The 13,628-nt window shown below is 36.1% G+C and overlaps 1 protein-coding gene across 3 annotated transcripts; it reads right to left on the reverse strand.

The window, feature by feature from the left end:
• Window positions 1-946: 946 nt before the first annotated feature.
• FAS4 (RNA helicase family protein) lies at window positions 947-12,696 on the reverse strand. Of its 3 annotated transcripts, none has more exons than XM_086449906.1 (12): window positions 12,583-12,696; window positions 8,684-8,836; window positions 8,488-8,550; window positions 8,353-8,402; window positions 8,187-8,247; window positions 7,695-8,087; window positions 7,348-7,593; window positions 7,027-7,257; window positions 4,898-5,011; window positions 3,536-4,789; window positions 1,322-2,974; window positions 947-1,221 (listed from the first exon to the last, which is right to left on the reverse strand). In XM_086449906.1, exons 2-11 carry the CDS (start codon window positions 8,813-8,815, stop codon window positions 1,469-1,471), a joined length of 4,050 nt encoding a protein of 1,349 aa, XP_086306032.1. In that variant the 5' UTR covers window positions 8,816-8,836; window positions 12,583-12,696; the 3' UTR covers window positions 947-1,221; window positions 1,322-1,468. The 3 variants fall into 3 exon arrangements, with proteins under 3 accessions (XP_086306032.1, XP_086306033.1, XP_086306034.1); XM_086449907.1 differs by lacking the exon at window positions 12,583-12,696 and adding an exon at window positions 11,179-11,486; XM_086449908.1 differs by lacking the exon at window positions 12,583-12,696 and adding an exon at window positions 8,998-9,070.
• Between the last annotated feature and the right edge of the window lie 932 nt (window positions 12,697-13,628).

Genomic DNA, 13,628 nt, shown 5'->3' on the forward strand with positions numbered 1-13,628 from the left:
AATTCAATAAATTTGGATAGACATACTTAGGGTATGTTTGATTGTACATGAAAAATATGGTGAAAAATCAATTTTGGTGGAAAATCAATTTTCATGGAAAATGACATTTTTCAAGTGTTTGATTGCACGTGGAAATGAAAATTCATTTTCCAGTTCAATCAAAAAGTCCACCAAAACATAGATTTCACTTTCCCACCCATATGGGTGGGAAAGTAAAATCCACCCAAATTTTCCATCCCCAATTCTTTCCTACTCGTATCTTCTTCTTCCCTACCACCACCACCACCATCACACTAACCATGTCGTCGCCGTCATCACCATCTCTCTCTCCCTGTCCATCTCTTTTTCTCCTTCTTCCTCACCTCCTCCGCCACCGTTGCCACTACCACAACCACTACCACTACCACTACCACCACATTCTCCCCTCTTCTTCCTTACTTACCTCCGCCGCCGCCACCGCCACCACAACATCCTCCCTCCTCATCTTCTTCCTCTCCCCCTCTTCTTTCTCCTCCTCCTCTCCTTCTTCTTCTTTTTCCTCAAATAATTTTCCCATGATATTATCCAAGTACAATCAAACAATAAAATTTGATTTTCCAACCCTACCTATTTTCCACTATACTATTTTTCCATGGATTTCAAATTCCATGGAAAGTCATTTTGCACACAATCAAACATACCCTTCCATGGAAAGTCATTTTGCACACAATCAAACATACCCTTAGTTCAAAATCTCGGATGAGCATCAACCGTCTTTGTACTAATCTGCTGGTTTACTACAACAGAAGCTGACACCAGAGAATAGATGCTGTATCTACAATGCAAAAAACCCCTTCTTTTTTCCTCTTCTGTACAAAACACATTCAAACCAGCAAGCTTTTAATGCAAAAATGGTGCATTTAGAGATGATGAAGTTGAGATGTTATAGCACAAAAGAGAACACTGATAAGTCCAATCCAAAACAGTGAGCTCTTTATTTCTTTAATTGTTCTATTATCACAACAGCCAAAACATTTGCACATGATTGTTGTGAAAAATCAAATTAGAATAAAGCAAGCTAACCAGCATGTTTACATGAAATACATAATTACTAAATTAAAAACATTGGATGATTACTTTTATCCGCCTCAAATTTTTACCTCTATCAGCCAAAATTGTGTCCACCAGATTTAGAGGAAATTTAGTGTCTAGAATAAGACTAGTCCCACCAGCCTGATGATTCTGCATTATAAACAAAATTAAAGTAATATCAGATGTGCTTACAAAAGGCAAAAACTTTTTTGGATTTCATCAGAAAAATAAACAAGGCTTAAAGAATTACCTATTTCCGCTTCTACTTAGCACATTGGAGTACATAAGCCTCCAAGAACTCATTGTCAATGGATAATTTACTTTATCAAAGCCCAATTCTTTCACAACCCTTGTGTAAACTCCAAGATGACTGTTAATTTATCCAGACAAATCCAATTCAATTTCCCATTAGCTGTCTAAGTTTTCGTTTTTCTTTCTTTACCTTTTTGGGAAACATTTCTTGAGGCTCTAATTGAACTTCACGATGCATTTGTGCCCAAAGATATTCAAATTGGTCATGAAATCTTTCTTGAAACCAATCCAAAATCTCTGAATATAGTTCCCGGGGATTTTCATCCCATGTCTCTATTAACATGGCACGGCTATCAACGGTCCTCGACTTGGCTTTTAATTTGTTTAAAAGATTCCCAACCCTTCTTTGGCCCAATGCCTCTGGCCTCAAAATGCTAGCTGGTGGGGCTGCCATGAACTTCTGGACAGATTTTAAGCATGGCAATACATGACCTTCAAGTAAAGCACATGCAAATACGGAAACTCGAAGAACATCATTCTTGATTGGCAAACTATGTAACGGGAGCTGCCATAGATGTGGGCCAAATGTCGGGCTAACCCAACAAAAGACTTGGTCGGTTAGAGGTTCATAATAAGGTTTCGGATCTGTACATGGGACTGAGAAGGTGCACAAAGACCCAGCATATTTGACTAACCAGTCTGATTTAACACTTGTTACTCCGTGCATATATGGCCGTTTTGTCTGAAGCAGCTCACTATACACCAGAAACTCAGGGGTCGAATGAGCAAGAGATGACCAACGATGAAGGAGAACAGTTTCTTCAACCATGCATGCTTGATATCGAACTGCATTAGTTTTTCTATCTCCATCTGATGACCCTGAAACGATCCTGACACGTCTAGCAACCCTATCAGCCCAACCAGCACAGATAGCTTGCCCTATGATCTCTTCCTCGTACTGTAATAGGGGACTCTTATTGGAGGAAACTCTCCAAGCTTGTTCTACATCCTTAGTATTTCCATGATTCCATAAGAAATCCTCTTGTAAACCAGCAATAGAAGTTTGATGGAACACCAGTTGTAGTAGTTGTTTTCTGAGTTTGGACATTTCCTCCATGGTTTTCAAGTGTAGCGCATTATCCGTGCAGAAATCCACGGGGCTCGGTGCTAGCTCAAATAATTGCAAAGCATAAGAAATGGTCAGAGCATCACTGCTGGGGTTACAAAATTTTGCACGGGCGACTTTAGCCATTTGTTTCAGTTTCTTCTGCCTAAGTCTGTCTTGCTGGTCCAGACTTTTCTGGGTATCCAAAGTACCGGATGACTTCTCATCTTGAGCCGAATCATCTTTTTTATTGTGGCTTCCCTCAAATTGCATAATAAACGGATTTGACAAGCTCAAAGCTGCAGCGGAAGCAACTGCGTATCCCAAAACTAGATTTGCTCTGCTATAGCCTTGTATATTCCTCATATTTTGAATAACTGTCAAGAGCATCCGGGAATGACGAGGGCTCATAGGATATTGTGCCATGGCCTTCCCAAGGGGTGTAAGTCTTCCTTCACTATTAAGTGCTTCAAGGGCTTTTAAGCAACGTTCTGCTTCGGTCAAAGCAATAGCATCAGGAGGGGTTGGAAATGGGAAATTTGCAACCTGGAAAATCCAAAAAAATAAATACAATAGTAAGGTTAAATTCTCTTAGCTGAAAATTTTGAAAAATGGGTATGCAAGGAACCTATCACGTAGACCATTGTAACCAAGTTTGTAAAAACATTAATGAACTATAAATGCTCGGTCAACTAAGTAGCAAATTAAGCTCTGCTAGTGTCAACAAAACGTGATGGACCTGAACATATATTTATGCTTTCTATGAACCAGGAAACTAATAACCATGTATAGACATAATGATGGGGACATGCCAATGAACATGGCGCGTATGTGAGAGATGAGACCCACCATTTGATGTGTCTCACACAGGAGATCTCCAAAAGTTGACCTCATCAATGATCAAATTCGTCCCATCTATCACGTTCTTTATGTTCAGAAAAGAAATGTGAATTGTCAAGAAAGAAATCAAGGATGGTTCTGACTTATGATCATCTGATCAGGTCAACATACAGTTAACGAGTTAACATATACAGGTACACAATTACAACTGTCTTATGGCCCAACCAACACAAACCAAAAGCCTTAGAAGACAAAAAAAAAACTCACCTTATCGATGCCCATGGATTTCATGAGAAGAAGAACACCATCAACAGGTATTTTGGATATTTCAGCAATTGAGAAATCAGAGAAAATGTTACTAAAGACTGCAGAAGAATAGAGACGGTAACAATGGCCAGGTCCAGTTCTCCCAGCTCTTCCTGCACGCTGAGCAGCTGATGCCTTGCTTATCCATTGTACTTCATATGTTTCAATACCATTGGTGGTGTTGTACTTCTTGACCTTCTCTCTGCCAGTGTCAACCACGTACTTTATACCTGGGATAGTTAAAGAGGTTTCAGCCACATTGGTAGCAACAACGACAAGTCGCTCCCCTTCTTTAATCTCTTCAAACACTCGAAGTTGAGCTGTTGCAGGCAACATGGCATAAAGGGGTAGGACAGACAAAGCACCAACACAATGATCATTGGGTACTCTACGTTTCTTCCCAGAGCTTGAAGGGGATGCATTCAAACATCCTTGTGTAGTTGGTGTATCAGGAGGATCGGGTTTCTCTTTGGAATTAGAATTAGGTACATTCTTTCCAGCCAAAACCTCAAAAGCAGCCCTCAATGAAGCAAGGCTCCCAACTTCCCCAAGAACATCAACAAGATCTCCATCTCCTTCTGAAGCTTTACTATTCAAGATTTCCACATCACCATCATCATCATCAACGGACAATTCACTCTCTGTCCCTGAATCATTGGAGGAATACGAGTCATCTTCATCTAAATTACCAGGATCCTCATCATAGTAGCTAAACCTGTTGGTTGGCTGGCCGGACGAGTGATCATGAATCTCAAATGCCTCATTAATTTCCACCATATTAAGTCCCGGCTCAATCGAGTTCGCTTCTAAAGTTGCAGTAACCTCGTTTGCTGTCTTTCCCTTGGAACTATTATAAGTCAGCTCTCTTGAAGCCCTACGTAGCTTCTGGCAAAAATACTCCACTTCTCTTTGCCCAGTGACAAATACCAATATGCCTCCAGGTGGCAGTCTCTTGTGAATTGACATGACCTTTTTATAAGCTTGGCCAATATAGTCCACAATTTCTGTTCTCTTTGAGAAGTGAATAGTCACGGGGAACTGTCTCGTTGGAACTTCTATAACAGGTGGGGGTATACAAAATAACTTCTTTTCTGAAACGAAGTCCTCAACTCGCAGTGTGGCACTCATAAGTAGGAGTTTTAACGGAGAAATTGTATTTTCAGGATCAATGCTTACTCCTAAAAGCATTTTTTCTTGCTGCTCCTGGTATAATCTCTGCCATTCAAACACATGATCATAAGCCCAAAAGAAACCATGAAAATTCAGTTGAGGCAAAAAAAAATATTATGCCATCTTAAAAGTTAACTAGTTTTTAATACTCACCTGACGGATTTGTATAATACGGGAAAGCATTCCAATAAGGATGTCAGTATTTAAGCTCCTCTCATGAGCCTCATCCAGAATGATAACAGAGTACCGCTTCAACAAGAAATCACTCTGCAGCAAAATCAACCTAAATCAATGGCAATGATGAGAGTAAAATCATTCAGTGCAAAAAGGGATAGAACAAAAAAAATATATCTTGGCCTGAATAAATTTTCCTAAGGGAATCATACGAGCGAAGACAGCATTTTAAGATAGAACAAAAAACAGTACCAAAAGAATCTGCAATCATGTGAATAACAACTGAAAAGTGGAAATAAATATATAAACGACTGTAAGAAACAAGTTCAAATCTGGTTCTTGTATCTTTTATTCATTAAAAAAGAGGATTAAATGTGTTTCCCTCTAAAACAACATCTTTTTATAATTAAGATTTCATTGAACTAAAGGTTGGAGATGACCTACCAAGACAACAAACAACTGACAATAGGACAACTTTTTTGAAATAAGTAAATTACATTAAAATTCCATTGAAATAAAGGTTGGAGATGACCTACCAAGACAACAAACAACAGACAATAGAACTCCTAAAAATTTATCCATTTTTCTAGCGTTCATATAAAAAGGCATGCTTATGAATATTATACCCCACATCTAGAGGCTTATGCTTAAGGAATTAGGCCATTGAAGCATCTCGAATCACGCCTTCAAGCCTATATAAATATGATGCTATTGCTCAATTTTAAAATAATAAAATGAAATAAATTTACTTCGGCTGTGATTTGTTGTTAGTGTTGCTCAAATGTGTGACCCCTTCGTAGGGGACATCACATGCACAATTTTATGTGTTGTTTCGATGCCCGTCATGTGGTATACTATGATATGATGTGATAATTATGTGGAGTTGGACTTTATATGATACTAGAAGGTGGTCCTATGCTATAGTATTATGATGATTGATGAATTTGGAATGTGGAATCATGAATTATCAGTTTCCTTTTTTTCACATATTCCCCGAATTTTCTTTCTTTAATTTTTGCTATTTATACATTTGTATATTAATTAGTTAAAAGATACATGCACGCAAGGCTCACACTCAAGGTGTTTACTAGTCCAATGCTTCTACTCATTCCTTAGTTTCTAGAAATACTAGGTAAATAGATACACTTTGACAATAATTACATATATTGTAATTGTAAATCCTACTTGTCTGATATGATAAGTGCCTATTTTTCTGTGTCGACAGGTCTTGTTAGAAAATGGCTTACAAAGTGGCAACCCCATAGTTACCAAGTAGGAGAACGGGTTTAAAACGGCAAGGGAAAACTTCGAAAAAAAAAAAAAAAAAAAAACGAATAAAACAGGAAAGAGACCAGAAATAATTGAGAGAAAAAAAAATGGTGTGTGTGTGTGTGTGTGTGTATATATATATATATAAAATTATGAAAAGAAATTGTATTCATAATATAATGTAAAATACTTTAGACATTCATTCTAAGTTTATAATATATATTTTCATTGAAAAAATATTATTGAACATCTATGTATTATAACATGTTCCGACACATAATTATATATTTTATGATTTTAAAAAATAAAAAAATAAAAAAGTCCAACCATCAATGTATCTTGTGAGTAAAATAACACACTATTGATTATAACATCAAACATTATCATCAAATCCTACATTAAACAATGAACCAAAGCACAAACAACTATAAGGCCATAAAAATTAACCACAAACCTGCAAAAAATGGATTATTTTTGTTTTTAATTGTTTCTTAAAATAACATGCTTAAAACATAAAAATCGTGTTTAAAACATTGAAAAAGTGTTTTTTTGACAAAGTCGAGTTTTTTTACTGTTTTAATCATTGAAGGTATGAAACACGTTTTAAAAGACTTAAAAAAAAAAAAAAATACTATGGGCAACTCCCATGCATTTTAAATTGGTAAATGTCGAAATATGTTATAATATAAAAATTGTCTTTTTTTAGAAGGTTAAAATATAATTACCAGACTTACGGTTAAACATAAACGGGTAAAATTAGACCAACTGTAGAACTAAATCAGTCGAGCAGATTGCATAGCAAATAGACTGAAATTAACAAGTAAGATCCAATGAATAACCTGCACTTCACGAAGCAAAATCCCATCAGTCATGAACTTGATGGAGCAATCATCACTGATCCTCTTGTCATGCCTAACTTGAAATCCAACTTCTTTCCCTAGATGAAGACCTAGCTCAAATGCCACTCTCTTGGCAGTGGCAAGAACTGCAACACGACGTGGTTGGGTAACACCAATAATTCCATTTCTAACGTTAGGCTTCTTCGAACCAAAGCCAGCTTCATACATGAACTGCAAACCAGAAAACAGAACCTAAGGCCGTTTCTAACACTAAGAGTAGCCTAGAATTCCCATAATATGAAAAAATCTAACAGAACCCACCTGAGGGACTTGAGTTGTTTTACCACATCCAGTTTCTCCACAAATAATAACGGTGGAATTTTCATTAATAGCTTCCATTATCTCTTGCTCCATCATGACTATCGGAAGATCCTTCCTTTTGATTTCTATGTCATTTGGTCTTGATACATGCACTACAGTTGGGGCAGTGACAGATCTCTCCGTAGCACAATCTGAAGCAGGCCTACCACTATGGCAATCTTCTTTGGGACCAGCAACTTCCTTATCCTGGCTCATACCAAAGAACCCATTTTAAGAGAGTATTGTTATGAGACAAATAGCCATATATTTGAATAAGAATGTGCCATGATATGGCAACAAAAGCATACCTGTGACTTGTTGTTTTTTATTCCTTCATAATCACATGGTATGAGCAATGGGATTTTCTGATCTTCCTCCATGTGAGAAACACTGCTCTTATAAGCTGGTAAGGCACTACGAGATCCCTCATTGGTATCTATTATACTGCTAAAAGTTGGCTCTTGATAAGTTTCCAAAGGCCCACAATCATTATTACAATCTTCTCTTTCTACCACCATCGCTTGTAGCGCGTCATTCTCACTACATTCCTGCTTCAAGTAGCCTTCATCAAGATCAGAGCCACTTTGATCCGAAACATCCTCTTTATCCCTCTTCTTGGATGGGCGATCATCTTGAGGCATTTCCAAACCTATCTTAGAAAATTGCACAGCCCTTGTACGCTTTTCCCGCATTGTCTCAGCCTGAACACAGATGAGTCCATTGAGTAATATAAGATCACAAAAGGATTTTCTTTTAAGTTTTGACTTAAACAAAGCAATATTAGTTTTAATGCTACAAACCTGACCAATATTACCCGAGGACTGAAGAAGTGAATATGCTTCTTCTTGAATCTTGTACTCCCTGAAAAGGTAAATAATTCAAAATATTCATATATATATTTCCAGGAAAGAAAACTGCCCAATACAATTAAATGAAAAAATAATAATAATAATAATGGTAGCATACTCCAAGGTCCTAATACTTTCAGATAATAAGGCTTCGGTCTTCTTCTCCTCCTGCGTATACAAGACACAAATATTCCAAACATCAAATAAACACAATAATAATTAAAAACAACAAATATGTATGAACACAACATACCTCCAACTTCTTCAATTTCCTTATCTGGGATTTGCTGAGGCATGGTTTTTTCCTCACATAACCCTTTTCAGAGACCAATACAAAGAAAAGTAATAATAAAGAAGTATGTCAAAGTACCAGAGAAAAACTTAAAAAGACATTTTTTTTTTAGGGGGTGGGGTTGAAAAAGCATTGTTTGTTAGTGTGTAATGTATACCTGATTTGTGACTTTTTTTTTGCTCTTTTTCTTTCCTGGCAAAAGGATCACATTGCTATCATCACCTTTGGAGGTATAATGAAGCCCTTCTTCTTGTTGAAACAATTTTGATTTCCCATCCATAGAACACATCCTATCCTTGTAAACTCAATTCTGCACAAATAAGTATCTAATGAGCTTAAATAAGATTATAAATAATTCGTCGCTCAATCATCACCAAAATACTTTCCTCTTGTAATCATCCTATTAAGATGCTTACAGATGATTTATAATTTATTAAACCACACACAGACACACTAAGAAGACCCCAATACCCTATAATCAATGATTTCTATGGAGAGATACTTCCAACACCAAACTTAGGGTTCCTTGACCTTTACTTCCATCCGAATACCTAAGGGGGCGATTGATTCAGCTTTTTAAAACTGCTGTCAGCTTCTGCTGTCAGAATCTGCTGTCTGAATCTGCTGTCAGAATCTGAAAAGCTGAAAAACTTGTTTGATAGAGCTTTTTAAAACTGCTGTGCTGTTGACTAGAATCTGACTGTGGACTGTTGGATACAGCTTGTAAAATCTGTTGTAGTAGGGTAAAATGACCAGAATGCCCTTAAGGTTGATAATGCAACCAGAATGCATAAAAATTGCCAGAATACCCCTATACATATATAATTACACTAAATATATATATAAATATAATAAAAATATATAAAAAATTAAAAAAATAATTATTTTAATTTTAAAATGTTTATAAATCTATAAAAAATTATAGAAAAATTTATAATTCTATAGAAATTTCGGCAGCATCTCCTCTTAAAAATAGACATATAAAATTTTCCTGATAAACAAAATACCTGCATAATACACAATCCAACATAATGTACGCAGAATGCATATAAAATTACTAAAATACCCCTATAAATATATAATTACACTAAATATAGATAAATATAATAAAATTTTATAAAAATTTCGATAGCATCTCCTCTTCAAATTGAACATATGAAATTTTCCTGATAAACAAAATACCTGCATAATATTCAATCCAAATTTCACATTTTACATAGCACATCCACATTACATCGTATATACATAACACATCCACAACCACCACATTTAGATTCTGACATCATTTAAACATAATAATCATAGTTATAAAAACCAACCAAATGCTTGTAAACAACTAATTTTTTTTTTTAAATGTGTTTAAAATGTAAAAATGCATTTAAAACAAAATCAAAACAAGTTTTAAACTTGATTGGGCTGATTTTTTGTGATGATGATCTCCTCACCATAGAGATCATCCTCACAAAAAATCAGCTCATTCCAAGACTTTTAACCCATATAGGAGAAAACTTTGGCTGCTGAACCCGACCCATACATATATATTAGTAACATAAAGTAACCATTTTTTTTATCTACCAATTAAGGCACGAGTAATTTTTTTCCTCATATAAATATAAATTAGAGAAGGGGAAGGGGGTGGGTATGGATTAGTGTGGTGAAACCCCTCTCTCTAAAGCCTAACCCAAATCCAAATCAACACTAAAACATAAATAATATATGGTTCTGTAATCTGTAGGATTAACAAAGTGATTCTGTGAAATAACACAGTTGATATGTGCATTTTCACAATCATTGAAAAGTTCGGTAAATAATATGTTTGTAAAGAATGAAAAAATGCACCTAACATGCCCATAATACACAAGCTTGCTAACTATGATCTGGACCCACTGTTGCATAAACTTTCTTTCATGTGACATGAGTAGCAATTAGAATGAGATCGCAGCATGTAATCACATCATCGACTTCAATATGAACGAACTTGGCCACAGAATCTCACAACTTTGTATTAAGAATGGGGCATGGATTAAAAACTCATCCTAGTTTGGATCAATTTGTCCCAGAAAATTCAGTTTTCAAGGGGATTAGTTGGCCAATTTAAATTTGGGCATTGGTGGAGTGACTCCAAATTAACAAAGCAAAACTCAAATCAAACTAGTTCAATGGTTCTCAATTCACTCCTCCTTTTTTCCCCCAATTTTTAAACAGATTACAATTATAAATTCCGAATAATGAACCCATTTACAAATCTTTGCCCTAAATTACTAACTATAAACTAAACCATCCAATCAATAAACCCTAATTAGATGTTCTGGACTAGAAATCAGTAAAATCAACTGGTGTCACTAATCTGATCCAGAAGAAACTAAAAATAAAGAAAATGTCCATAAATTACATAACAAAAATGCCTGAAACTCCTTCAAAATTGGACACCTAAAAATAAATATATTTATTGAATATAAAAGAGACAATAATATTCCAAAAAAATCAGAGAGAAATTTGAAATAACCCTAACAGAAATCTACCAAGAAATTAGCAATTATAAATAACCCTAACAAAAATATTTATGCTGTAAATCCAACATTCAATATGAAATTTAGTCAAAAATTAATCATGATAATTGAAATCGATGAGAGAGAGAGAGAGAATGCTCACAGTCGTCAATGGCGTCAATGGAAAAAAAGGCAAACGGAGAGATTGCGTTGGATCGGACTTCAAATCGTTGTTTTCAATGGCTTTGATAGCAAACGAGGTCTTCAATGGCTTCGATCGACGTCGCTGTCTTGATCGGAGTTAGATTCAACAAGAAATGGCGTCGATGGGTTTCGAAAGCTTGCTGTTTACAGTCGTCTTCGATGGGTTTTGATTTAACGATCAGCACGTCACCGTCGTCGATGGGTTTCGATCGGAAAGATGGTCGTCGTCGACGTCGAGGTGGGTTCACTGATACGGTTGAAATCGATGAGAGAGAGAGAGTGATAAAGACGAAGAAGACGTATAAGGTTATATCGCGGACTGTGCGTGGAAATAAGATAAATGACGAAGAGTAATTTCGTCATTTCACTTCAGCGTTTTAAAACGGAGTTACGTGAAGCGGCTCTCACGCGCTTTTCATTTCACCGTGTTTTTTAACGAATTTGCGTTTTCAAATTCAAAACGCAAAGTTTTGAAGCGCTATCAAGCGCGCGAATTATTGCAAATCTCAGCGTTTTGACGCAAATGCACGTGAATCTGCGTTTACAAGCGCAATCAATCGCCCCCTAAATTTCTCTTTATGGACCTTGAGATGTTGTGGTCGAGCTTGAGCTGTACTTCTGTTCATGGTTTTTGTTTTTGGTTAAATTTACAAGAAAAAGATTGTATTTTGCAATCTTAATTGATAGAATACAGAAATACAGATTCGAACTAAACTAAAGTAACTACTATGAATCATAAAGATGGGAAAAAAAAATTTAACTGAGCTAAAAACCTTACTCCAACAAAACACAACTCTACATCCGTATAGTACTTCTGTTCTTGATTTTTGTTAAATTTAGACGAAAAAAGTTTGTATTTTCCACTGATACCAAATCAGCAATCTATTTTATTAAGCAAAACCCAAATCTCTAAACCCTCAACTACAAATTCCCAACCACCAAACACTCAAAAACCTCCAAAATCTACAGAAAAGAAATTCAAACCCAAATCAACAAACACGTTTTTAAGCACAACCCAGATTACCAAACACAATTTTGAAAACCTAGATCACCTCAACTGGTATAGAAACACACAAATCTAAAGAAAACGACTAAATTCCAAAACTTTCAGGAGCAAGTGCAGCAAACCCAGACCATCAAAATTGGGAGAGAGAAAAACCCAAAGGCTCAAAATCCTGCAACCTTACCTACATCTCGTTTTGTCAAAAGCTCTAACAGCTATCAAAGATGTTTGAAAAATTTTGGTCGAATTCTCATGAAATTTCTTCTTCTCCAGAACAACAATATTGAACCCATATTATTTGATAATTTATACCATTGGATTTTTGAAAAAAATCAGAAGAATGAGAGAGAGAGATGATACCTCAGGTCGTCTCCTACTCGAGTTCGACTCCTTCGTTCCACATCTCTAGGTTTTCTTCGCCTCCTTCGTTCAACGTCTCTTACGCTGTGTTTGGATTGAGGGAAGAGAAACTCATTAAGGGAAGGGAAGAGAAAGGAAGAGAAGACTCTTCACCCTGTTTGGATTAAAATAGAAGAGAAGAGAAAAAATCAAGTTTCTCCTATTTGGTTAGGATTCATAAGAGAAGAGAAGAGAAATTATTATTGTCAAATGACTATTATACCCTTCATAATATAAAAAAACAAAATTCTACTTATACAATGATACAAAATATTCTTACTTAAAAGAGATTACTAAGGATTGATCAATTAACATCTCATTCATCTGCCTCACTATTTATTTTTTATTATTATTATTATTTTACTTTTTTTTTTTTTTGCTAACCGAGTGTCTGGGCCAACTTGCGCGCACCACGACTAATCTCGGGAAGGACTACCACAACAACCCACCGCCATGGTCCCCTAGTTAAATCATGAGAAAAATCCAAGAGAAAAATCAAACCCATGACGCGCGCCTAACCCACACTTCACGTGCTCGCCCTTACCTCTTGATAAAATCTCATTTCAGTCCAATATTGCAATTCTAATGGTGAAGTTGTCGATAACTATGTGTTTTTGTGCTAATTGAAGGGGTATACCGAAGACCCAATCTTCCGAGCAGGCGGATCAGTCCATCGGCAGCCCTTTTACAGTTTCTTTCCCACAAATGGGCAGCAGATAGGCCATTTGATAGCAACCTCAAATGATCAAAGAGGTGAGACTGGGAATGGTGTGGATCTCAACCTAAAACTATAATTGAGAAGCATCATCTGCTTTTTGGATAACTTTTCTTATCACCTAATCTCAAGAGGAAGATTTGTTCGAAGCATTTTTTGAGGAGCATGACCTGAGTCTGACCCATTTGATTTCATGAACATGAGATGAGAGGTGTAGAAGTATTTGTTTCTAGCATAGTTTGTTTGCTTGTTTGTTGTGCTTTTGTTTGGTTTAGCTGAAGCAGAATGATGA

Source organism: Akebia trifoliata, chromosome 8 (assembly GCF_017979445.1).
Source record: "Akebia trifoliata isolate Shusen 1 chromosome 8, ASM1797944v1, whole genome shotgun sequence".
NCBI lineage: Eukaryota > Viridiplantae > Streptophyta > Magnoliopsida > Ranunculales > Lardizabalaceae > Akebia > Akebia trifoliata.